General features: G+C 47.1%; 1 protein-coding gene across 1 annotated transcript in view; it reads left to right on the plus strand.

Moving 5' to 3' along the window:
- The window catches only part of LOC146189763 (receptor-type guanylate cyclase Gyc76C-like), a 266102-nt gene that overhangs the window by 97513 nt on the left and 141335 nt on the right, over positions 1–27254 (plus strand). The window contains exons 2-3 of the mRNA XM_084604526.1: positions 16596–16939; positions 17300–17698. Coding sequence (XP_084460652.1) covers positions 16619–16939; positions 17300–17698 — 720 coding nt within the window. The 5' untranslated portion in view covers positions 16596–16618. The remainder of the gene's footprint in view (positions 1–16595; positions 16940–17299; positions 17699–27254) is intronic.

Genomic DNA, 27254 nt, shown 5'->3' on the forward strand with positions numbered 1-27254 from the left:
ACCAGCAATTATTAGCTTTACGTTCTGAGCAGTTTAAGACCTTTCCACGGAAATTTCGTTTTTTTCTTCAATTATTTTAATTAATTTACCAATTACATACTCTAAATTTCCCTATTTAGCATCGTCAAGCATTGGCTGAGCATTTTGCACCTTTGAACCCCTTTTTATTATTCATTTTTAATAATCAATTACAATGATTTCATTAACTCGTCATCGCTATCACACACATATCACTCATCAGTCACAAATTATCATGGTATGATTTTTTTTTTTTTTTACGCATCCCCCGATTGCTTTCGACACGGAATGCCGACTACTACGCCAACGGCTTTTCGTCCGAAACAGCTGTGAATTCTATGACTTAAAAACGGAAGAGAGTCCTAGCCCAGTAGTACAGCCAAGGGCTGTTGGCAATAGCATGGCTTGTGCTGCTATTTTGGTCTACAAGGTTGATTAATTAGTAATGACTAAATAAGACCAATTTTCAATTACGGGATTTGGGACCAATGTGTCGATTCAGAAGTTATAAATCATCCTGAAAAATGAAAAAAAAAAAAGCATCAGGTTGAAGTATTTGCGCCGAAATGCCATTTACGCACCTTTGCTTACCGTCGCTAAAAGAAATCTAGTACGTGACCAGCTGATGGTCTGGGGCAATGCATGAATATATATAAATCCTCAATGGCGAGGGCGCTCCAGAGAGATGGTGAATATTTTCTCTGAATGTGTCTCTCAATCAGCACCGCTTTGACATGGCAGCTTTATTTATTATTATTATTATTATTGTGCGTGTTACCTTTCAAGGCGCGTAAAGCAAACACACATTTTACTCAGCTGTTTTCAAACCTGTCCTCAACTTCCGCATTGACAAACTGAAGGGTAGCGATTGGGGCTAGGCTCTGGCTAGTTTGTTTATGGATAGTTCACTGGATACACGAACAGAGCGCAAACACGAAGGTGCAGTAAGAAGAAAAACACCAGCGCTGGCTTTTCGGGAGAGCGGTCGAAGGCGAGCTCACAGGTCTGTCCCTTCATATGAATGCTTGTGCTTGCCTTATTACTCTTTCTTCGTGTTGTTTGCTTTGCATTAGTGTATCGTAATCTCGGCATTGTTACTTAGTTGCTGACGCCAACATTAAGGCGCAAGCTTTTCGCGAGTTCATGGTCGCGAGTAGCTGATACTCGCGACCATGAACTCGCGACCACGGCACTGTACGTCCGGCCACGAGAAGTGTCACACTTCTTCACGAGATTCCGCGCGGTACCGTGAAATTATGACGTCATCATTCATGACCGGATGTGACGTCACATTCGGTTACGTATAATAACCGGAACTGACGTCGTCATGACATCATGAGCGATGACAACAGGCGATTCACACATACGAATCTGACCCGGCCTGCCGGGCACCCGATCCAGGCGTCCGTGTGCGTTTTACATTTGGTGCTTCCATGAACGCCGCACCGCTCAGCATACACAACCAGACCCAGTAAAGCAGGAATCAGTAGCATTTTAAACGAAGGCTTCCGCCTCATCGCACTTTAGTGGTCCAAAGTGCCCTCTAGAATTGCTTTAGGGAGTTGGTCTTGTTTAGTTAAATAACCATATATAGGGAACGAGAAAATATTTCGAGCACTCAATTTCGATAAGGGCAGGCTCCTTAGCGCTTCGTTAGCTCAAATTATTCCCGTGACCAGTATTTTTTTGCAAGGTCATTGCGATTAACGAAAAACGCGGAAGTATTTTGGGGATACTTTCGAGTGTAGTGCAGTGAAGATTTGTGCATTTTATTTGTTTATTTCTGCCTTAAGAGTTTGTACTCCGCAAGATATATATAGCTGTGTGCAACGCAAGAGTGCGCGCGCTGCCACTCTACGCGTGCGCTCTGGCAGAAATGCATGCAGCATGGTTAGAAGTTGTACAGCTCTTGTTTTGGAGTGCAGTTCTCAAGACCTTCAGAACTACGCAGTTCAATAAGTAGCCTCCAACAGTTAGTTGTAAGTCTTGTTCAGCTAACTCGACCGGCATGTAAGTTCATTGGGCTGATAAAGGTCATCCAGTCAGTGAGCTAGCCACAAATATTTCTCATGGGCTGGGATGCGCAGCCGGTAAAAAAAAAGAAAAAGAAAAGAGCAAGAACACACACACACACACACACACACACACACACACACACACACACACACACACACACACACACACACACACACACACACACACACACACACACACACACACTCACGCACACGCACACGCACACGCACACGCACACACGCACGCACACGCGCACGCACACACACACACACACACACACACACACACACGCGCGCGCGCGCGCGCGCGCACACACACCCTGTCTCGAACTAAAGATCTAGGCTATTTGCAATATTTTCAGATAACATACGTGAACAGAAAAGCGACTCTTTTCTGCAATAACTTCCGCTTCCCATTTTACAGCCGCGGCAGCGTCAGTCAGTACTTTGAAAAATAAACAAGAGAGAATGCAAACGTACCGGAACATTTCTGAATAACTACTGAAACCCACAAATAAGGACCACTGTCTGAAATTCCACGCGGAACTCTCAGGCGAGGAAAAGGAGCGCTGTTAAAATAGGGTCGCGGCAATACATGAAACGTCTGTGAGTTCCTCTATACGAGCCGAATATTACGCAATATCGTCCGTTCACCTCCGCATCCCAATGCGCAAACAGTAGGAAAATGAGTCCCTCCTTTGCTCGCGTTCAGGTTACGCATCCAGCCGAAACAGCCGGCGGTCGACGGAAAGATGCTGAAGGACAGCTTCTGGACTGGCAACAATATTCCAGTGAATGTTAAAAAATGCTCGCTCCGCCAACCTCTCTTTCGAAGTTGCAGCTCTGAGATAACATTTGAGCCTTCGAACGTTCCGTTTCGGCGGTGTTGACGGGCAAAGTGGCCGAAATCTGCAGCAAGCCGTGGATGTTTTGATACACCGTTTTCGGGCAAAACGCTGTTCTTCCATTTTTGTTTCCACGCAAGAACTTCGCCAGACAGGTCACAGAAGTAAATTCCGCGTATAGTGTGACATTTTTTTTTTTTTTTTTTAGTGTCTAGATCTTGTTCCGATCAGGTTATGTTATGTTTTCAGGTATCAGTGTAAAAAAAGATCTCTATGGTACCTTTTTATTTCTAGAATCGCTCCGAAATCTGCGCGTGGAGGTGGTCAAGAAGGGAAGGAATACAAACATGCATGAAGTGCTCCGCTGCAACGTAGTACACTATACAATTATACAATTTTAATATATCAATTTGATGTGTACATAGCATGGCCGAAAAACAAACAAAAAAAAAAAAAACGTGACAGAAAGGAGGTGGGGATGCAGCGCCCAGAAAATTTCAGTCCCCCCTTCCCCCAGGCTACGCCCCAGCCTGAGTCAGCTGGATTAGCTGACTAAATCCAGCTGACTGAACCTAGCCGCCTGATGAAGAGTCCTCTTTGAAAGCTTCTATTTGGCTTTGGCTTTGGCGGCTTTCTCAAAAGGCGATCTAGCGCTGCAAAATCTCCAAAGAGTCCGCCCTCCGATCGGCTGACGCTAGGGCTATATATAGAGATTGTTTCTTTTTTTCTTTACTCTTTTCGGCTAATGAATTGCCGGCCATCGGGAATGGCTCTTACGCAACGTCGAGCTTTAACACTTCACCTCCTTTGAACGGCGCAAAAGCACGGGGGGCGAAGCGAGAAATACACGGGCGCCAATTCGTCACGTCGCTCGCTTACGCTCTAGATTTCGCTGTCTTCCGTAGCACTGCACAGCTAAAGACAAAGAAACAGAGCTCGCGAGGGCAGGCTATGCTCGCCCGCTCTCGGCCTCTGCTCATACGCTGCTACTGCTGCCGCTCCGCAGAGGAGCGCGCTCAAAATAGGTTCCTCTTCATTGTCGCGCCTCGTCCGTCTATCATCCTCTTCCTCCTCCTCCTCCTGCGCGAGGCAGAGAAAGAGATGGGACCCGTTTCATTCCGTTTTTCTTCCACGTGGGGGAGCCCTTTTTTTGCTCCTACTTTGAGCTTTGAGCGATCCCTTTCGCAGGAGGCACGTCACCCATTGGGTCGAGAAGGTTTTGGCGCCCGGTTGTTGTTTACATTTGTTGCTTCATTGATAGTATATTGGCCGCTTCACGCGGTTCATTGAAAGGCGGTCGAGCTCCCCGGCGGCTTCAAAGTGGGTGAAAATATTTTATTGAGGGGTTACTTACAAGCCCGCATAATGCTGGGTCGTTGCGCTTGTCCTCGCTTCAGGATCAGCTTTGATCTTGGTACACGTTATTGTGGTTGGATCTTCGCCATTGTTTTCACATTTTCATATATGTAGGAGACCCGCTGAAGTGGACTGCAGCAGAGAGAGAAAGAGAGAGAGAGAGAGAGAGAGAGAGGGGGGGGGGGTTAGAAAAATATAGATGCAGTAGCTGCCCCCTCAGCGACATGCTCCTCAGTATATGCGGCATTGGGTTTGAACCGTGAAGCAGAGGATGAAGGCGGGAGAGTATAAATAGTTTTCTGGAGCGGTTAAAGCGCGCATGTGCAATTAAATTGGTTACCCAGATTGGAGGCGCCGTTCACGGTCGTAGTTGGATCGCGGTCAAGAATTCTCACGTAACATCTGTGCAATCGCATTGACTATGGTTGCAACCAAGGAGGTTATGTTACAACAGCTCCAAAGGTGGAGGAGATTCTAGACAGAAGTGGTAAGGCAACACGTCCTTGAATGCCGTGACTGCGTCAATCGCCACCTAGCTGTCTGACGTGCTGTGGACTGGTGCAACCATGGTTAGTTGCATGCAACTTTCCCAAACTGGCGCCGTTAAGGCGCAATGATTGCACGTTCCGCGTCTCGCCTCTTTTTCTTTCTTCAGTTTCTTTATTCTTTCTTTATTTTTAGATAGTGCAGCCTCGACGAGGCTATTACAGGAGTGAGGTACAGTACAAAACAAAGAAACACAGAAGGTAAATATACAACATTATGAACAGGCTTCTAAGAATTCCTCTAATAATAATGAGCGAAAAAATGGTATGAGGAAAACAAAATCCTTAAAAATGTTAGTTTGCGCGAAAAAGAGAGAAATGTTCAGAACGCTGTGGCTGATTGTAGATAAAGGTTTGGAAAATGTGAGATGGTTATGTGGCAAAGAAAAGCGAGGAGAATTGAATGAGGTGTACATGGATTTCAAGCATTCAAGATGACGACATGCAGCAAGTGTACTGAGGCCTAGTTTAGGAAGAAAAGCAGACGGTGAAAAATCCATGCCGAATCTCCTGCAAACAGAACGCGCAGTCTTTTTTTGTACAGATTCTAGTTTGTTGACGTCACGCTGTTTATACGAATTCCAATCAACACAAGCATATTCGAGGATGGGGCGAATGAGTGTTTTATGTGTCAGCAGCTTAGTTTCTTGAGGAGCAGCATGAAAGGTGTGATGTAAATATGCTAGTATTTTAAGGGATTTTATTACAAATGTCGTCAGTGTGCTTTGACCAAAGCATGTCATGTGTTAGCAGGAGACCGAGATACTTGTATTTGTACACTCTAAGTTGACCGCATTATATGAATATGCAAAGGAGGAAGGGTACGGACGTCTTGAAAATGACGCACAGAGTGTCTTAGAAACGTTGCTGTTCATTTGCCATGTGTTGGACCAGTTGCAGAAATGAACGAATTAATTGTTAAGGCTAACATCATTCTGGATGTTTAGCGGTTCGATAGAAAAGGCAGGCGTCGGCGTGAAAACGTTTACTGGAGCATTAAATGGAAGTTATTAATGTATAAAAGGGACAGAAGAGGACTCAGTACAGAGCCGTGGAGCACCCGAAACGAGACAGTAACTGAAGATGAGTTGGTAGATTTAAATTGTAAGTACATACTTGGAGTAGTGGAAAAGAAAGTCCGATATCCAAATAAGCAGGGGAAATGTTATTTAGTATAGCGGACTATAGTTTAGGGTTCGAAGCTGTATCGAAGGCCTTTGCAAAGTCTAAGTTGTAGTCGAAATATTGGAGATGCTTTCTTCTGTAAAAATGTTAAGTATTCCGAAGTAACTCGGAGACTTCTCACTCACGGACAACGCTGAAGGTCACAGCCCACTCAGGTTTCTGGTTGGAAATGGCTTCCACAACCATGTGCAGCCTTTGTCAAAAGTTTAGAGGCCAGTGGGTTTGCTTCTAAGCCGTGTAATGGCTCTCCTTTAGTATTCATGGAAGTTCTTCCCGTTGGAGAGGACAAAAATCTTACCTAAGGAGATTTGGAGCACTTCTCCCTAGAGTTTGAACTTTTGACATAGACTGTAGATTGACAGTCCCATCTTGTGCAAGTCGTCGAAATAAAAAGTGAGCTAGAAATTAAAGAAACTAACAATGGAGGCGCCGCTTCAGAACTGCGCTGTGGGCGAGTTATTTTGAGATGAAAAGCAAAGGGAGCACACAACTTGTCGTGCTTGATTCCGCAAGTTATTTGGGATCCATTTCGTTATTCAGCTTTTTCTTTTTTTTTTTTCAGAGTTGCACAAACTCTCTTAAGTTTCTTAAGTACTGAAAAGACAACACCTATTACTTATATACCTATTCTCCACATTTTTAGACTGCGCGAAAGACGGTGTATATGCGGGAGAACCTTCTACACATTGACACCACACAGCAACACGCTCGTTTGTTTCTTGTTTACTGCTTTGATTGACTGCCCGTGCTCTGCTTATATTTTCTTGTTTCCTACAAACAAACCTTCAGCTTTGAGTACTGTGTTTCATGGGCTTTCCGTCCGCGCTTTTCGCGACACATGCCATAGAACTACGGTTGAACAGCGGCTGATATTGAAACCAGATCTGAGTTCTCACATTCAATCGGAAATGGCACAATGCACGCAAAAACAGTTTAGAAACTAATTTTAACTACCTGTCAGGCGTGTCCGGTGAGCGTACCAACTCGCCTAGTCTTTTGATGTGAATAATATGGGAGGAGGATTGAAATTGAACGCATACGTACTAGGGCAAAATTTATTCAGCTATCGACATACGTGAGAAGCATGCGTCGATTAAATTTAGCTGAAAAGTGCGGATTTACAAAGCTCTAACCTTTTATACAACACACCGTGATTGAGAATTTATTGTGGCTAGCGTGCTGCCTGGTTCGAAAATTTGAGAAAATAATTCGCACAGACCATCCAAGAATCGGTACTCGGCCATACGAGCTGCCGCGTACCATCGCCAGCACCATGATCGCCGTGTTTCGTTCACAACGTCGACACCGGCACTGAATCTTCTAGTAACAGGACATCTAAGCTACCGCGTCAAAGGTAACAAGGCTGAAGCAAAAAATTACCACACGTTCTGTCAACGACAGGAGAGGAGGTATAGTGGGCGCTTCTTGTAATATGTGTCACGGTACGCGTAACCGGCATCTGTGTTACCGGCCTTAGCGTGTAAGTGGCCTTTGTACGTAACTGGCTTTTGTTTAATGTGGGCGTTGACCGCGCGCCACCGGTCGTCTTTGAAACGTCATTTTTCGCGTTCCTTTTTTGTGCAAACGAGCCCCACCTTCCTCCGCCCTTTTCATATATATGTCGCACATCGGGTGCACTTGCCTGTATAGTTTACGAGTTGATATATGACGTGCGTATTTCTAGTCACTCATTCGCTTTTCTGCTTCCTTTTGTTTTGCCTGTGGGATCTTCAGTTGGCTTCGGTCGGACTTTTGATGACAGTTCATTGACGCTGACAGTAATGGAGCCTTTTTAACGTGCGCTGACATCGCACAACAAAGGGCTGCCTCTCCGTTTTAAGCTAGCCTTTGGTGAAAGGAAAGCACAGTATAATTTTGGTTGGACGATACGGAATCATGAACAACAATACTTAATTAGGTCAAGGTCACTTGAAGGGGAAGGCCAAATTTAGAGCCACGTGAAGACCGGCTCCACCCAGCGCAGGGAAGCTTGCGCTTCAATTGTAAATTGGTTTATAAGGAAGGATAGGCGCAGTCAGTATTTGTCAAGGTTATTTGAAGGTCAAATTATCAGATAGGAAGAGCGGCTTTACAGAGTGTAATGAAGCTTTCGCTTCACAACCTTGTGTACTTGAATGCCGGAATGTTTAGGAAAGATATTAGGGACAGTTCGATAACATTCTCGCCTTGCTCCCAACTGCTGTATAATAAACAAGAATAAATTCTGTTTTTGCAAAACGGCCTCGACGCCTTCAAGAGTGCGCCTATTTTATTTTTCAAGTGTTTACAGGAAGTCAGTGCCTCATCATCCATTGTGATCTTAATCTTGGGGTATGGCGACCGGTCCTTATCTCGCGAGAGAACGGCCTCTTGGTGCGACTGACGCCTCGTTCCGTGATTGCGTATCTCGGAGGCTCCTCTGCCGAGGTCAAAAGCTCCGAGTGCCTCCGAGGAATGCCATTCACTCTTGGGTGCTGCCTCGTTGAGGACAATTTCAGCGGATCGGTTCCAGTGAGGTCATCGGACCTCCTCGGGATGTATGTAGGACGTAGAAGTGCGGCGATATTTCGTAACGATTCCTTTTGCGGTTCATTATATACTTAGTCGGGTCAACTCACACTTAAACGAGCAATGCCAGTCGGTTTCGATGTCGAATACAAGGCAGAGTATGAGTGGCCCGTGGCCAGGAAGAGCAGAAAATGGGTGGCGAAAAGAACCTTTACATGTTGCGGACCCTGTCCTGGTATATTGTAAATATTCTCAGTTTGATTTCAATCTGTTATTTTTGTTTTATTTCTATCCCGTCGCTGTTGTGCTGGCACGGTTTCCGAGGGCTCAGCATAACTCTGTAAAGTGGAGTTATGCTGAAGGGGAATGAGTGTACGGTATATTATATATACAGTGCATAGAGACCTGGGTTTCTGTTTTATGAAAACCGTGTGGGCTTTTATTTTTTTTCATCGTGTTTATTGCAAAACAATTTTCATTTTTTTTTGTGTGTGTGCCAAGTTTTACATTTTGCGGATCAGGACCCAGTTTTACTTCGGTGATAAAATGTCGTACCCATACGCTGTCAAAGGTAACTTAGTGTTTATCTTGGCTTGTTTGTTAGCGGGAGCTAGGTATTTAGCAGTAATTAACGCAGAACACCGCGCGCCTCACGCTGTCCTTGTAGGAGGCAGCCTTGTCCTGAACAAAAAAAAAAAAAAAGTTAAGAAGACAGCATATATCAGTACAGAGGTTGCGTGTTGGGCTTAGCTTGAGAGCGGATATCACATGGTCTGCATTGTATCACAACAGCTTTCAAGTCCCCATTCTGCAGAAAATCCGGCATTCTCGGCGTTGTGAGCAATAAAATGGCAACCATGTTTTTGACACTGTTCGCGGTAAAAAGTTGTTCTTTGACTTGTGTTTGGCTGCGAAAAGCACGTCGTCGGGAAAATTGTATTTAAAAACACTCCCGCTATTCGATGGAAAGTCGTGACGTCAGCCGAAAAGGACTGGCTACCGCCATCTTAGATTGAATGTCAGTATTCCCGGGCTTCCAGGGTCGCGTCCAAAAAAGCTGTCGGTGCGTACATTTCTGGGATATATAGACAGCCATGTTTAGTTTTCCGGTCTTTTCTACCTTATACAAGCATTGCTTTTTCCGTGAAGGGGCTCTCTGCGCCTTTAGAATTCGGTCATATATCGATGCATGCCAACTTAAGTTGTTCTTGACACCCCTTTAACAAACACTCTTTCGAGGCTGCGCTTCTGTGAAGAGAACCCTGGCCTAAATACGACTCCGAAAGACCTCCACGATTCTCTTCAGTGCACGTGAAAGCACGTGCACATGGTTCGCCGCCGGCTTTGTTTGTTGACGCCCAGCGCAGAGCTCGGCGGCTGTAATTGCGGGAGAGGAAGCTGAGCTTTTCACGTGCGCGGCATGGTTCGCTTATCGAACTCTGTTGGCCGACCTCTCGTTCACAAGGGCAGGGGACCTTTCTTTTGAGTTCGCGCATAGTTGGCATTCCGCGGGCTGAGATCCACTCTCAGGTGTTTGGTAAACGCGTCATCCGCCAGTGGCGCCTTTGTCGTCTCAGGCGTCCGCCCCGCCCCCTTGACAGCCTTGGCCACGGAGAACGTTGACCCCGTTCCCCAGTTTCGTGCTTCGTATTGCTGGGCCGCGGTGTTGAATAATGCGTTTAATGGTTGTTACGCGAGGTTTTTTATTCAGTTTTTTGGGGAAGAAAGTTTTTCAGTGTCGAACTGAGTCCTCCCAATTAAGGAATCAAAACAAACTTGAGTGGCCACGTTTGATATATCCGAAAAGTCTGGCCATTATACATGGTTTAATTTTTTTTTTTGAATTCTCAAATTGCGCTTGCATGTCATGGCTGCCGCACCAATTCTACGAGGGGCACATGAAGAAGGTGCCCCCTTTGAGCACCATTAATATCAGCCATCCATCATTATGAGCACACACTCTCCCATTATATGATTATCGTTATTTCCGTGGCCATCATAATCAAAATCCCTGCCGGCTGGACTGAACGAAGTGCTTTCTGCGGCAGATCCAGCAGGTGCCGGTTAGAGTACGAGTTTATTTTGCCATTGACGTGGCGTGGAAGATGGATGGTAGGAGGACACAATGGTGGGTGCGGTGGTATACGGTGCACACCAGGGGTGTGCTCGGGCCTTCAATATCGCCACGAATGATAAATTGCTTGTTATAGTGTGTTCCTTGCAGTACCTTTGCGGCACTGTGTCGCGGGCTTCCCTTTAGGGAGATCTCGCCTGGTCTTCTTTTAATGCCGATAATATCACGAGTACTATGAAGACAAACTGAAGTCGAATACTGCCCGCTGTGTGTCTGGAGCCTTTGTCACAGCTGCCACACGCAAGAGCCAGCTGGTAGGGGAAGAGGTGACAAAATAGACAGATGGTAAATCTCTAGTTTTCGCTTGTAAGTAGAAAGGCAGGTGAGACGGCCAGAACTCCCGGTTGTAATAAAAACTCTGGTATAACGAAGTCTCTTTGGAATAACGAAATATTTTGACGCAACTTAACCAAAGTGTTTAATATGCTCGTCATTACCGCATAAGCGAAGTCGAAGAGGCGTATTTCCGACGGAAAAGACAAATGGATCGTTCAAAGTTTTTACTTGAAAGTGGGTCATATACTTATCGTTGATTTCTGTATTTCTGACGAGTTAAGATTTCTTTTTATCTTTTCATTTTCCGACCCAAGTTTCTTTCTTTTTTTTCTTTTTTTTTTGTCGTTGGTAACGAATGCGGGGTATCAAATTTCTCGAAGCGCTAGCGAGCTTTTTGTAACCCGCGGCTCCGCATAGTCACATATACAGGCACAAATGCTATCGCACCGTTTTAATCTCCTGGAATAAGTGATTGCATCACCGTGGCCGGAATTCCGTTTCCTTTGCTCACCAAAAGGGTGTGGCTCCAATTTCGTAACCGCTTGTGTACATAACTTCAGAAAATGCACGCTTAAAGTTTCGCAAGTAATTGATTCCTTTAATCTGCGCTGCAGCCACAGTAAGATCGAGCACATTGTGTTGTGTAAACTCAATTCAGACTGCACAAGGCACTTTACATTCGATGTAGAAGTAATGCAAACTGCAACGGGACTGTTTTTCTTCCCCACAAAAAGATTACCACATTTCGCGTTACAAGGCTGTCGCGAGGTCCGTCGTCGCAACGCAGTCTTTGATGCCGTTTAGTTCTTTTTTTTCTTTTTTAATGAGTGGGTTCTTTCCCGTATATATATTTACATGTATTTTTCTTTTTATAAGGAAACGAGCAGCCGTTAGTCAGCGCTCGTATTCGTCTCCTCTTCGTATGTCTCTAATCTGTTTTGCGCTAAACCCCAAAATGAAATATCCTCGCCTCATTTTTATAAAGAGATCGAAATTTACGCCGCTTCGATCATTGCTAAGACGTACCACAGTTCTGCTAAATTACGTTAGCGAATGGCGCGAAAAGAGGGAGGAGGGAAGTTACGGAAGATGAAGGGATAAACATAGACCGATGTTCTAACCCGTAAACTCCTATGAGATTTTAGAAACAGCCCCGGGTGCACGTGTGCACGCTTCCCAAATAGCGCGGTGAGGCGTTAATGACGTGACCAAGCGAGGCTTAACACGCTTACCTGTATATATCTCGTCTCGACCGCTTCTTCCACCCGGATGAATCTTGTGAAGAAGGTTTAGGCGGCATACGCGATAAGGAAGCCCCGGCACTCTCCAGCCTGGGTCGATTACCGTATAGACCTGCGTATTGTACGACGCGAGCTGACGAACGCGAATAGAGGAAAGTCGCCTCTTGGCAAGTGTAGTAATAAGTTCTGACTCGTTTTCCTTCTCTTATTTCGAAAATAATTTATTCTCGGTGCCACATAAGAGGGCTCGCTCGAAGTTAACAGATAGGCCGTCCCGCTGACTGCGATTGTTCATAGTTGTTCTCAAAAGTATGCATCCGTCCAGGACGACGAAAATCCTTGTCAGTTTGGAAAATTGTAACGATCAGCAAATAGACAGAACGACTTCATAATTCAATGTACTGTAATGTGCATAAGTTTGTCAATTCCTGTCCCCCCCCCCCTTTCCACACTCACACAGACACACCCCTCTCAATTCCTGCACACCAAAGAATCTGCACTATAGTTTTGAGTTTTCCTGTGCCAATCTCGGTCACGTGCTTTCCGACAGGATCGATTCTTTCGCCACGACAGTTACAAAATGGGAGCTTAATTCGCTATGACAGGAGTAAAAAAAAAAAAAAGGAATATAGAATACAGTGTGTCATAGTTTTGCATCCTCTATAATTTTCCTACTGGGATGGCAATGGAGAGCGCATCTTATTCCCCTCCTGAACGTAACTGTCGTAGATTGGATTCAAACATGTAGGCAACGGGTCACGATAGAAGAGCGCGAATAAATGACAGGAGCAAGACGTGTACGCATCTAAGTTTTGAGCTGCACTGGCTAGCCATTTTTCTATCATTTCGTAGCCCCTCGTCTTTTGTAGTTAATCGGGTCGTCGTGACTCAACTTGTATCGATGTTATAAATGTGCGCGTATTACATGCGGGTCTGTGCGGTATTTCCGGCTTTCTCCTCATTTCTCCCTCCTCTTTTCTCCTCCACATCCACTGTTATCGAAAGAATGACAACATCATTGATTCTCGGTATATGCGGCACGGGCGTTTGCTTCCTTTCCCTGTCCGCGGGACTAGCGCGTGGCCTGGCCCTCCCTCGCTCTTCAGCGGAGGAGCCTGCATTCAATAATGGGCCGATAAGGTGGCGAGCCGCGTGCCGATTACGATCAGCCGCTTCCTGGTGGCTTAGAAGACTGCGGGCTAACGCACTGCCGAGGAACCGTCCGCTGATGCGGGAAGCCGTGCGACCGCGAGGTGCCCGAATGCCGCTTCGCGGAGCCCGTGTCGCTACCGCTGCGCCCTCTAACGGTCGACACCGCCGTTCCGGTAGGAGTTGTTTTGCCTTTCGTTGCTAGCTCTGCAGGATTTTTGGTTATCGGATTTTAAAGTCGTAGGAAATGTTTTTCTGAGTGTTTCTTTTTTTTTTTAGGTTATTTTATTATACTCCTTTACCTTTTAACCTAAACTGTCCTGTCTCCCTGTCGCTCACCTCTTTGATTTCTCCTACCTGTCTCCTTGCTATCCCTTTATTTCCACCGCCCCAGTTCAGGTGCTTCAGTTCATTTCTATAGCAGATACCGGGGTAGGCAAAAATCTTTTCCTTCCTTTATTATTAATTTATTTTGTTCAATAAAACCACTTACTACGCCGCTATGTATGCTCGGAAGCTTTTGGGTGTGTATGCGGGTCTGTCTACCTATATAAGTAGCTCATAATTTGTAGCAGGTTCTTCGTCGAGTGAACGGTGTACAGCTGCCATTTTCACAGCCATGGTTGTGCAGTGTAGCCAATTTCTCCATGGTGGCTCCTCCTAGTGGTCGGAACCGTCATTGGTGATGATCAGAATTGCCGCATGTACGCGTCACGGTCTTATATAGCCACTGCAAATAATCGGTGTCGCATGGTCGTGTATTATGTCGTACAGTTCTTTGGGCTACAGCCGCTGTCGTTTTTACGTCTCGTCCAGGGTGAAGCGCAAAAAGTGCAAATCGCGCGTTCCTTTCCCAAGCTGTGTTTTCGTGCGTTAGCCTTAAAAAATGGGTGTGTCGGTCCGAAGGGCGCGGGACAAGATAACGGTATGCTGAGATGTCTACAAGGGTTCACAAACAAGGTACAGATAAAGGAAGTGCAGGTTGCTTTAGTTTCTGGTGCTTCTTCCATTCTTCATTTGACCGATACCCCGATAGTCGCTTATGAATGGCCGTGAAAATAACGGGACCTCGTACAGATGCTTTCGTATGCGGCTGTACCGCGTCGCTATAGAACCCGATGCCAGCTGGCAGGCTACGAAAAAGTCATAAGATGGCCAAGGGCTTCGTGGAAGTGCAAGTTCTCCCGTATAGAAACCAGATATTCGGTCTGGCTTTTTCGCCTATCTTTACGATTTCTTTTATACCGGTTGTCATATGTGCAGCCAGGGAAGGGGACGAAGGTCGAGGACGGGGTTCTAAAATAGCCCTGTTTATCGTCGCCGACAGCGAAGGTTCTGATGGCGCGTTTGGCGTCTTCTTTATCACCTAAGGGATGGAAAGCGCAAGCTAGTGCTGAACGTTTCTGCAGTTGTTGTCAGCGTCCATCGGCACATTGCCAGCGCCAGCTTCTCAACAGAGCAGTGTAGGCGGGTTGGAAAGAAGCTTCGAACACTGCGCAGGCGCCCTTTGGCCCTTGGCCGGACTGAAGCCTCTTTGAGGTCGAGCTCATAACCACGGTATTCTGGCGCGCGATCTATACTGCCTGGTGAGCGAAGCTTACGAATTTAGTTTGTGGAGAGAATGCCGAAGCGTCACGTGGGGATAACATTTGTTTTCCTCTCTAGCTTCATAAGCTGCGACTTTCTTTGCACTACGCGATGTTCTTGTCAGCAGCGATGTGTTACAACGAGTGTTTTTAGATATGATGGTGGACATTAAGTTTAGTGCTCGTAGTCTATTTGTTTTGAGATCGACTGACTTGCTCTGTTATTATCAGATCATGTTTGCCCATAATCGCCTACTCCATTATTGACCCTAAGAGGTCGAGAAGTGCATGAACAATGTAACCGGCACCACAACGTTTGGTTTTCACCTCACTCCAGAGTGTCACTTGTTTCTGCCTTTGTGTGTGCGTTAAAATAAATTCAGTGGCTGATCCAGGTACAGCCTTTGTCAAACTTTTAGAGCACAGGGGGTTTACTTCTCAGCTATGTCACGTCCCACGAAACACAAGAAGGCTGTGCAACGTCTAACAAACTTCTACAAAGGTATAAGCTAAAGTCCACAAGAAGTCTATTTTCAGATGTTCTGTAGACACTGGGGCAAAAAGAGGTGTTGTATGGCTGCTGACGCTCCGCCAAAAAAAAGGAGTCAAAACTCAGTTGACCACCTGTATCATCGCGAAATAAAGCGAGAAAAATCGAAACTTGGCCTGAATAGCTTATCAGGAGTTCGAAGCAAGGGCGACATTAAGCAGCAAGCTGCGGTGAATCGCGAACTGCGAAGCAAGCGCACGTATGCACGCGAGCGAACTGGGCCAACTATGGCAAATATGTTACGTCATCGGCGGCAACATTCGCAGCTTCAGCGCCAGAGTTACACAGGCAAGCAAGAACAACGTTCGCACCATGAAAATGCCATCATTCGCGTAACTGCCCTTGTCTGTCAGGACTAGCATCCAGCGCATGTGCTGTCTTACGAGCGGTATGAACCGTGATTACCGCGATTTGAGCCAGCGCTTTGCACCTGCGCTCTGCTGCTTAAATACTCGAGTACAAACATATGAGTAATCCAGAACTATAATAATTTAGATGTCGTACTTGTGTGTACTGGTGGTTGGAATAATCTGTGGTCAAAAGCGCTTGCTGGATCGACATTCCGAAGAGAGGAAGTGTAAAGATGGGTTCTTTTTAAGGAGACATGAAGATGTTTTTTGAAAAGCTTCCAATGAAACTTCTTTGAGAGGTTCCTATCAAACTTTCTTCAGACGTCTCTGATTAAACTTTCTTTAAACGTTTCTGAAGAAACGTTTTGCTAGAAACCTTTTAAAGGAGTTGTTTTCCAACGTCTTTGGGACGTTTTCATCCGGAGCTAGACGTTCGTAAACTTTTGAAGCTGTTTACAGAAGTTTATTAGATGTTCTGTGTTTCATGGGGTTACTGCTCGTACTGGGACCCCAGAGTTCCAGATCTCCAGCAGCAAGAAGATTTTTGGTCCTTCCCTTTCCACTGGGTGTGACGTCCACGAAAGCGATATACCCCGCTACACGGCTAAGGAGCGAGCCCCTTGTGCTAAAACTTTCGACAGACACTGTACACAACTCGGCCGACACGTGCTATGTCACTGTTCTTTGATTGCTCGCTTTGCAGCTACAAGTGCAAGAATGCGAAAAACAAGACTACGCCGCGCGCGCTGACTTTCATCGCATGTGGTGTGTGTGCTATAGTTTTTGAGATGGCTGACCATGTCTGAGGACTCAACCTGTTTCCTTGCATCCTCACAGGGGTCCTGCTGGTAGCCGCGGTGATGGGACCGGGCGGCGGGGTACCAGTGGCACTGAGGCTCCTGGTACCCCTCCTGCTGCACCTCCTGGCATCCTCCCTCGCGCCACCGGTGCTCTGCGCAGAAGCCTTGTCGCCATCGCCGTCGCTATTACCGCCAACGGCTGCGAGCCCAGCTCCCGTACCTGACACCGTGCGGACGGGGAGTCCTCCGCCAAGTGACCCCGAACAGCGGCCCACCGACTCGGCAGCGCAACCGACGTCTTCCGCCGCTAGCAATGAAACAAACGGTCCATCAAAAGGGAACGTCTCGCTGAAGGAGGATGGAGCCGTCGCGTCCCATCAGGTATGGTTCCACCGACATCATCGTGCCATAGCCGTTCTGTAGAATTCATTTCCGTTTTTTTGAGCGTCTACAGCCGATGCGCTGATGGAGCCGTGACTGTTAATGGACGAATAATTAGTAGCGCATGCAACGATTGGTCAATAGTAGAACACCAACGTCATATGGACGATGTTTCGCGTTTGCAACTATGAGGTACGCCGTTTAAAACTCGCCGGATTAGGGATGCGACGCTCCGGCCTTATATTTTGGCGTTGTAACAAAGCAGTGTTCAGGCGACGCGTGTTCGTTGGCTAACCACTTTGTGCTGCACAGTTAAGTTTTTCGAAGTGTAGTCACTCTTTGTTTTCCCCCCGCATGCAGTCTTTTCGATCGCTGCCTGTACCGGCAGTTACCGGAGTGCCCGAGGAGGTCATCAATACGTCCAACTCTGCTGCAAGTCCCAAGGCAGCTGAGACGGCTCGCAAACCGCTCGTCGTGGCCTACCTGACTAACGCGGGCGGTACGGAAAACTTGCGGCGTCAGGGCGTGGTCGTGTCGGGCGCCATGACGTACGCCATGGAGCTGGTGAACAAGCGGCGATTGATCCCTGGTTACAAGATGGAGATGCTGTACCGCGACACCCGCGGCGACATGCTGCAGGGCACGCGGTCGGTGATCGAGTGCTGGAGTGACGGTGCCATCGCCTTCTTCGGCCCCGAGGACTCGTGCTACGTGGAGGCGGCCGCTGCGTCTTCCCTCAATCTGCCCATGATCTCATACGTAAGTCTACGTGCCTGACATGGCCTAGCGCTTTCCCCTTTGAACGTGAATGCACGTGACCCTTCGACGCGTGAGAACCTCACGTTGGATAAGTTCCAGCACCGAGCTCCGGTATAGCTGCGCTCTCGCAGTAATGGCAGAACCTTGTTCGGGACGCGTTTGGTTGCCCGTCGCGAAATGATTTGTCGTTGCTTTATCGTCGCTGTAATGCCCCCGCAAGGAACGTTACGGGAGGAATGGGAAGGGTGCAGGTGTTTCGTTTCAGTGTGCGCCATTTTCAATGATATACAGTGGTACACACATTCACGAATGTGATTCGTCGATTGCTGGCTGGAAGAACTGGGCGCTAATAATTGCCGCCACGTAACGCGGAAGCACTTTTTCAGACTTGGACAGTCTTCAAGAGAAAAAACAAAATTGCTGAAAGCCACAAACACCGTGTATCGCTTTTATTCTGAATCAGGTGTCGAGCAGACTAGTGAGCCAATTTGTTTGCTTTCAACGTAAGCTGTAGCGCTGAAAGTTGCTGAAAGCCACCGTTAATTTACTGTGAATGGAGAAGATAATCACACAGCAACTCAAGTCGATGCTGACGAGTCATCTAGCCCTGTTGTTGAGTCGCGCGGCTTTTTGGTTGGATTCAGCGGTCGATTCTTTTTGTTTCGTACAAGTTGGTGTACTTCCCTAGATTCGAATTCGACGAAGGAAGTGACGGTGATGTTGCTGTCGTTGTTACAGTACGGAAACGTTTAAACATGCGCGTTTCCAGCTTCCGGCGCCTGCAATCGTGTCCGAGGAATTGTGTACAGGCCCCGTCGCTGAGCCTATGAAGACAGGTCGAAGAGCTGGTCGCCGGCCGCGACGTTATTCCTCTTGTTTCCTCTCCACTGCATCGCGCTATCATGTTCGAAGATAAAGCTGGGACGAATGAGTGCCATTGCAGTTAAGATGAGAACATGGTGCTCTCGGCAGTCAAGTGCTGACGAGGGTGGAGGCTGCATAGCTTCGGGAAAATGACTTTCACGATTGCAAGAGATGCGCTGGACTATTCGTGTTGGGCATGGTGCCCAACTGCAGAACAGTGCAGCTGACGTCTTTAAGAAGTAAAAATAAGGCTAGAGGCTTCAGTACTAGTATTCGCACTGTTAGTACCTCGTTATCAGTTTCGTCTTTCGTGTTTTAGGAGGAGCGAGAGTAAAGAATGTCTGGTGCTGCCTTTTTTTCTTTTTTTGTACGAATCTAGTTTTTTTTTTTTTTTTTTTCGTTTGATTTACGCCGATGAAAATATTCGTAGCTGTTTCAGCTCTGCACAGTTAGAGGCAGCATGATCAGAAATTATCTCATTCAAATGGTCTTATATATTGATCGCTCGAGACGTTAATGACATCATAAGGTCACGTGAGAAGACCAATCTTCTGGTTGGTTGCAGTTGTCAGGTGACATGGCTGATCGCCGCAGATCCGGACCATGAAAAGGAAATAACAAGGAGAATAAGATAGGGATGGAGCGCATTTGGCAAGCACTCGCAGATTATGACTAGCAGCTTACCAGTTTCGCTCAAGAGGAAAGTATGCAACAGTTACTCGTACCTGTCCTCATCTATGAGGCTGAAACGTGGAGGCTAACGAAGAGGGTTCTACTTAAGTTGAGGACAACTTAGAGGTCTATGGAACGAAAAGTGGTTGGGGTAACATTAAGAGATAGGAAACGTGCAGAGTGGGTTAGAGAAATAACTCGTCACTTACATTCTAGTGGAAGTCAGGAAGAAGAAATGGACATGTTCAGAACATGTAGTGCAAAGACAGGATAACCAATGGTCGCTTAGGGTAACAAACTGAAAGCGTAGCAGGGGGTGGCAAAAGGTTAGGTGGGCGGATGAGGTTAAGAAGTTCGCAGGGGTCAAGTGGATGCAGCTAGCACAGGACCGGGTTAATTGGAGGAATATGGGAGAGGCCTTCGCTCTGCAGTGGGTATAATTAGGCTGATGATGATGATATCTGATCGTTGAATGGGGGCTGATGTGCGTTAGACCACGTGGAATCGCTGGGTGTTTAGTGGATTGGCAGTAGGCTGGTATAGTGGTCACGTCACATGGCCTAAAACGGTGACGGTAGGTTGGATCTACAACCTCATTATAAGTGCTGAAAAAAAGTTGGAACGACAAATAGAAACGGTGAGGGGAGGGTGTCATTGAAGCTCCGCCTCTGAGGGCATCACGCTTCAGCGTAGTTGAATCCCGCTATAACGAAATTCACGGTGCACGAAAAAAAATTCGTTCTCGCGGAACTTCGTTATCGCAAAAATTTGACGTGAAACGCAGAAAGAATTGCCCAAGCAGCAGCAAAGGCGTTTAATGCCAAAAATCTGTAAGCTTGGTTTGCTTACGCTTCACGGCGAGCAACGCCGTCACGCGATTTTCGCACTCGGTCAGCAAACCCATTGCAACATCGTCGTCTCGGACAGCAACGAAATTCCTGATGACATCAAAAGCGTCCATCACCTGTACGGCGGTTGCCGCAGCCGGCGCTTCCTGTACGTCGTCGTCTTCTTCATCGGAAGAGTCCTTATCATTCCGGGCAGCTTTTATGATCTGCTCATCACTCACATCTTCGTGAACAACACAAGCGTCAGCGCCGATGTATTCGTCGAGCTCGAGATTAGGCGGCACGGTTCCTATTTCTCCCAGCGTTCCTATTCCGGTTCCTATTTCTCCCAGGGAAAGAGTTTTGCGTTTTTTCACTTGCGTTGCCATCGTGTCCTGCGGATGAAAACTCGTCGTTGTCGAAGAGAAAGGCAGCGAGTGAACAACGCGACCACGACACAAAGCCAAAATGGCGGAACTGCAATCACGTGATTTCATGCTTAATGTGGCTTTGAATTTGACTTGGACTTCTCGCCAATAAAACTAGTTTCGGTTTCAATTTTGAACGCGAAAATTTCGTTGAAGCGGAAACGCTCTGCAAAAATGGTTCGTTGTGCAGAGAAATTTAGGCCATTAATTCTTATAGGATACTCGCGGGGAATAAAAAATTATTCGTTGTCGCGGAAATTTCGTTGTGGCGGTATTCGTTGTGGCGGGATTCAACGGCTCCATTTCGCGACTTCGTTTCCGGATCCTTATTCGAGTACATGCACTGTGTGCACTCGCTCTTAATCGCTTATCGCTTAATTTGTGCCGCTGTTTTTTCGTATATGCTCATTATGATACTGTAATAAGCTGCTACATTTAACGAAGCGTTAAGAACGTGTCGTGTGGCCAATTGGAAGCTTGCCTGACTAGGGATCTAAAGGCCCCGCTCCTATCTCAAAGTAGCTGCCCAGAGTGACAGCTCCTGCCAAATCGACCAAGTCACGGGGTCTCGTGACGTCACACAGCCCGCTGACCAACCATTATCCGGCCGTGACACCTACCAACCAGCCAGTGACTAACTAATACTAATTGTCCCTCGTGACGCCAACGCAGACGGCGTATTTTTCTGAAGACCAAAATCTGTGACGCCCTGCCATTAAAAGCGACAATGACCACGGTGGACTACTGCACTGACAGAAAAGTGCATCGACACGTTGCTTCTAATGCTCTCATGTTTTAAGATGGCTTGAGCGTCATTCCCATAATTTTTCTGTCATTACTTGAAAATGTCAATTTTGTTACTACTGCGCATGGTTAGTATAATCAATTTATGAAATAAGGCACCAACCAACTTTTTTTCTTTTTTCTTTTTTGCGTGTGAAATATTTGGTCTCGTTTGTTGCAACCTATTTCGCGCTGATATGTGGACGGAAAATTGGGGAATAACGGAAGCGTCGAAAGGTTCTCGTATTTCGTTTTTACAAGTCTCAGTATGCAACCGCTAAGCGAAAAGTGGGCTCCGTGCTTCTGTACTCATCGACCTATACTCAGCGCATTCCTGACTGACAGGGTCGCTCGCCTCGGCTCTGAGATCGTTAAGGTGTACAACGTTTATTGCCTTCCGCAAAACATTTGCGTGCTGCAGCTATTTACCGACTATACACGGAGCATTTCGGCCTCTGTTCCAAGCCTGCCTGCCTTCCCATGCGTGCTGCAAAAAGTTTCTGACTGTGAAAGCACCAACCCGAATGCAGAACTGCGTTTGAACGTGCCGTCGGGAGGTTGCGTAGCGTCCCACAGAATAATTATAATGAGCTGTGTGTCTCGGCGGTTCTGTCCTAACAGGAGCTTTTCGAACTTCTTCCCAGGTATGAAAAGCACTGTATGTGAGAAGCGTCAGAGACAATTTACAGTGATAAGGAATGAGCTACACACACACATGCTTCAGAACATGCTATACACAAGCTTCCGCTTGGTTCGCTCTGTTCGTTTCATCGACACTCCGAATTTCCTTGAATCTGCCCGTTCTGGTACAAATGTTATGTAACTTGACCTTGAGATAAACTATACTACTGGGGACGCGAAAAGAGGTGAAGTTAGTTTTGTTGTTACGCTGTGTGTTAAACGTACGTCAGACGTGCACCGCACATTTTATTGTGAAAGCAATACTACTCGCACTTTCAAGCCTTCGCGTGACCCGGCCGCAGTTACGTCTTACCCACGTGACGCTGTGACGTCACACCCCACGTGACACATGGGCTGGCAGGAGCTGGCAACTTGGGTCTCTCCTTTCACATGGGACGGTTATGTCAGAATCAGCCTGCTAGGACCCTGGTAGATAGATAGATGGATTTATTGATAGGAAAAGGCAGAGAGGTTGGCCCGAATAATTCAAATCTGGCCTGCTACTCTGCACTGGGGAAGGGGAAGGAGAGAAGAAAGAAGGTCATGATGGGTGACGATGTGGGAGAAGGCATATGAAATATATATACAGACAGAGCAGCTTGCTTTACAAACGTGAATCAAGTCCACTGGCGCTCAAATAACGGCAAAGAGCGCGCACTGCCTGGATGCCCTTCCCCTTGTCCTGCCAAGCGCCCAGCAGCAGTTCCTCCGACAGAGGCCTCTTGTCTAAACGCTTCAAGGAAGCAGCTAGCACATTTCTTTCGTTCGCATACTCTGGGCACACCAATAATACATGGTCCACAGTCTCTGGGATGCCACAAGTTAAACATTCCGGTGAGTCCATCTGTCCAATTAAATGTAAGTACTTGCGCGTGAAAGCCACGTTTAAACGAAGTCGATGTATCAAGCATGTCTGATGACGCGGAATATCACGCGGAACAGTAAATTTAAATGTTCGATCAAGCTTTCTTAGACGCATGTGTCGGGCGTCTGGTTGAGCCCAGTAAGTCGCTGTAGCAATATTCATACAACTCTTTAGAAGACACGTCGTATCCGCTCTTGAAAAAGGCACAGCTGTTTGGAAGCCATTGATGAGTGCGCTTTTCGCTTCAACATCGGCCTGCTCATTCCCATGGAGGCCGCAGTGGGCAGGAATCCATTGAAACATTATCATGTGGCCTTGCAGCTGGGCAGATGTGATGAGCTCCGTAATGTTTAGTGCCAGGGACTGATAGGCAGTGTGGCGTAAGAAGTTTTCCAAAATTTGTAATGCAGTCTTCGAGTCCGTGAATATACACCATTTTTGAGGTGGTTCCCCACATATATAGCGAATAGATTCCCGAATGGCTACAAGTTCGGCAGCGGTTGATGTAGAGTTATGTCCCAAAAGGAAATGCAGAGTCGTTTTCTGAGCTGGTATGACCACAGCTGCAGCGGATGCCTGTGCTGACACAGATCCATCGGTGTATACGTGAATATAACTGGGATATTCTGACCAGATGTGTGCCAGAGTAAGTTGTTTGAGTCCACTAATTGGTACCATAGATTTTTTTAGTATTCCGGGAACACGAAGGTGCACCAAAGGTTTATCCATCGTCCATGGTGGTTGGGTGGGACGATATGGGAGGGCATATCCTGTCGGTACTTGCGACTGATGGCAGCGGAGTGCACTTGTAAAACTGCAGTCCGGCCTCTCATCCAGAATCTTGCTGAGTGGGTGAAAACGGTGTCTTGTAAGTGCTCGTAAATATACACGAAGTGGTTCGTGTGACAAGTATATGGACATTGGGCGAGCGTGTGCCTCTTCAATTGTGCCTTTGTTAGAGGTGCATCTGGGCAGTCCAAGACATATTTTCAGTGCCTGCGCTTGCACGCTCTCTAAAGTCCGCAAGCAGGAAATGCTCATACTAGAAAGTACTGGGAGACTGTACCGGATGTAGCCAACAAACAGAGCCTCGTAAAGCCGTATTAAGGAGCGCTCAGTTGGACCCCATTTGATGCCAGCTATGTAACGAAGTACATGGCAAAAATTAATTAGCCTCTTCTTCACCATAGCAATATGTTTCGACCAAGATAGTCGGTGGTCAATAATTACTCCCAGGAATCTGTGTCTGGAGACGTATGGTATTACGACTCCATGAAGGGTAATCGGGTAGCGGCTGACACATTTTCCCGTAAACGCTATCACTGCACACTTTTCTGCCGCTAAAAATAAACCTTGACGCCGTAAGTACATCGATGTTGATGACACAGCTCGTTGCAGTCTCGCACGTAGTTGTGGGCGCGTCGAACCAGAGGCCCAGATGCAGATGTCGTCAGCATATGCACTGATGTGGATGTTAGTTGGCAGTTCACTCACCAGGCCAATTAGCGCAACGTTAAATAAAGTTGGGCTGAGAACTCCTCCCTGTGGAACTCCACGACCGACCTGAAAGTGGGTAGTATCTCCTTCAGGCGTAGTCATGTAAACAGAGCGGCCGCTGAGATAGCTTACAATCCACAAGTACAGTCGGCCACCAACTCCCACGTCGTCAAGTCCATCAAGAATAGCTTCATGGAGGACGTTGTCGTAAGCTCCCTTTATATCTAAAAATGCAGCAGCTACTAGTCGACGGTGACGCTTTTCGTGTTCTACTGTCGCCACAAGGTCTATGACGCTGTCAATGGAAGAGCGTCCGCGGCGAAATCCAGTCATCATATTCGGATAAAGATCATTACTCTCTAGATACCACTCAAGTCTTGCCAGCACCATGCGCTCCATAACTTTTCCAACACAGCTTGCTAGGGCAACTGGCCGGTATGAGGTAAGTTCGAGAGGAGGCTTTCCAGGCTTCAAAAGAGCAACCAGGCGGCTAATTTTCCAGTGTTCAGGAACAGTACTAGAAGCCCATATATCATTGAAGTAATTAAGTAGTGCAATTCTACCATCCTTGCCTAGGTTCGATAAGGTTGAATATGTAATCCCGTCAGGACCAGGTGCAGATGAATGCCGACAAGAAGCAAGAGCGGCGTCTAATTCAGCTATTGTAAAGGGCACGTCGTATTGATCATTCGGCGAAGGTGGTGCAAAAACCTCTGAAATTGGTAACTGTGCCTGGTTTGTGCCCACAACCATTTTACAAAAATCTTCAGCTACGTCAACTTCATTGCGGCGTTGGTAAAGGGCCAGGGCACGAAAAGGGTGCCTTTCTTGCGGAGGTGTGCGCAAGCTTCTCGCAACATGCCAGATACGCGACAGGGGCTTACGGGGATCCAGTGATGAGCAGAACTGTCTCCAACGTTGTCGTCCTAACCTCTCCAGGTGACGCAAAACTTGTCGTCTAGCTCGGCGAGAAAGTGCGAGATCTTGTGCGGATTTCGTTCTTCTGTACTTCCTTTCAGCCCGCCGACGGATCGCGCGAAGCCGCTCGAATTCCACGTCGATGCTGGACACTGACACCGGCACACTAACATAGCGAGTGTTCTCACTGAGAGAGGAAGTAATGAGTCCTTCTATTTGAGATGGTGACTGGAGGTCCACGCTGGAAGTCTCCACCGCTGCCCTAAAGGCGGGCCAGTCTGTGTATTGCACACGAGGTGAAGTGGCAGGTGCAAACCACTTGATGCATATGTACGTTGGTATGTGATCACTGCCATGTGTTTCCACATCACTACACCAAGAAACGGAGGGATGGAGGTTTCTGGAAACAAACGCCACATCCAAGCAGCTGCTGTAGGTTGTTCCGCGTAGAAACGTCGGTGAGCCGTCGTTTATATTGACGAGATCTTGCGTATGCATAAAGTCTGCCAGGTCTCTTCCTCTATTGCTCATTATTGCACTACCCCACTGAGGGTGGTGAGCATTAAAGTCCCCCACAATAATACGAGGAGCTGCACAACACTGGATTATTGAAAATAGATATGATTTGTCCAAACCATTTCTCGGTGGAATATAAGCGCCAATTACAGAACATACTCGTCCTTTCAGGGTTAACGTCAAACAAATGTAGTGGTTCGTGTTGTGGGGCTGCAGAGCATGGCGGACGTGCGCAATGTCTTGGCGTACACATACCAGCACTTTGCTTGTTTCGTTAGCTTCTCTAGACCATAGCAGAACATATCCAGAAAGGCGGAAAGCAGCCGGCATGTTGGGCTCACAGATCACAATCACAGGAAAGCGGTACTTCTGTACCCGCTGTCGGAAGTCACTCAGCCGACCACGCAGGCCTCGAGCATTCCATTGCATCACAACACTGCGGCGCAAGTGCATCGTCACAGAGGTGGGGTTAGTTTGTTGCGCCATTGTGAATTATTGCAATGCCGCCAAGAGCGGCTCAAATGCGTCCAAAAACTGAACAGCAAACTTTGCTGTTTGTGTGTTGATGCTGGAGAGCAGCACCCGCATTGAACGAACCAGCTGTTTCAGCATTTCTTTTACCTGCTGGCTGTCGGGGTTGTCGGAATTTTCAGTACGTGTGGCAACCAAACTGGGATTATGCCTGGCGTTGGCCTTTGATGGTAGAGCTGGCCACTCAGCATCAGAGGCGGTAGGTAATACAACAGCCTCTGTCGGATCCTTGGCCTGTGACACTGTCTGCGACATTACAGCAAGAGTACTCTTAGCGGGATTAGACTCAATCTGTTGTGGCACCTGAGCTGACGTTAACTCTGAAGTTGACTTATCCAGGCTAGGCTTGCCTTCCGATTCCTTGTGTCGGCGTCGGGAACGGTGCTTGCGACGACGAATAGACGCGGCCGCTTCTTGATGAGTCGAGTTATCTCTCACCATCTTTTTTAGTATACGTTTTTCATCCCGAATTTTAGGGCAGTCCTTAGCCGTCGATTCATGGGCACCCGAGCAGTTCGCACACTTGACAGTCTCCGTCTCGCATGCTTCATGAGGATGCGTACCGCCGCATCGACGGCAGGAGACCTCGTTTCGACAAACGGCGCTCACATGTCCGATCTTGTGGCATTTGTGGCACTGAACAGGTCTTGGAACATACATCCGAACTGGGTGTCTCACATAGCCCACTTTAACGTGTGATGGGAGGGATTCAGTTTCAAAGACTAATTTAATGCACTTTGAGCGGCCGAATCGATGAACATCCACAATGCGCGCCGTAGATTTGATCAGCGTGCAGAGATCGCTTTCACTTATCTAGGACCCTGGCATTCACGTTATCCCTATAGGCCACTAAGGCACGTTCATGCGGCTTGGTTAAAGCGGTCGCTTTATATGTGGGCTGAGGAAGAAGAAAAAGAGAAGAAGAAGAACGCTCGGTCAGCCGCAGCTAGTGCTTTCGCTCAATATTTGGTGCA

Source organism: Amblyomma maculatum, chromosome 5, assembly GCF_055883805.1.
Source record: "Amblyomma maculatum isolate TAMU_Amacu chromosome 5, ASM5588380v1, whole genome shotgun sequence".
NCBI lineage: Eukaryota > Metazoa > Arthropoda > Arachnida > Ixodida > Ixodidae > Amblyomma > Amblyomma maculatum.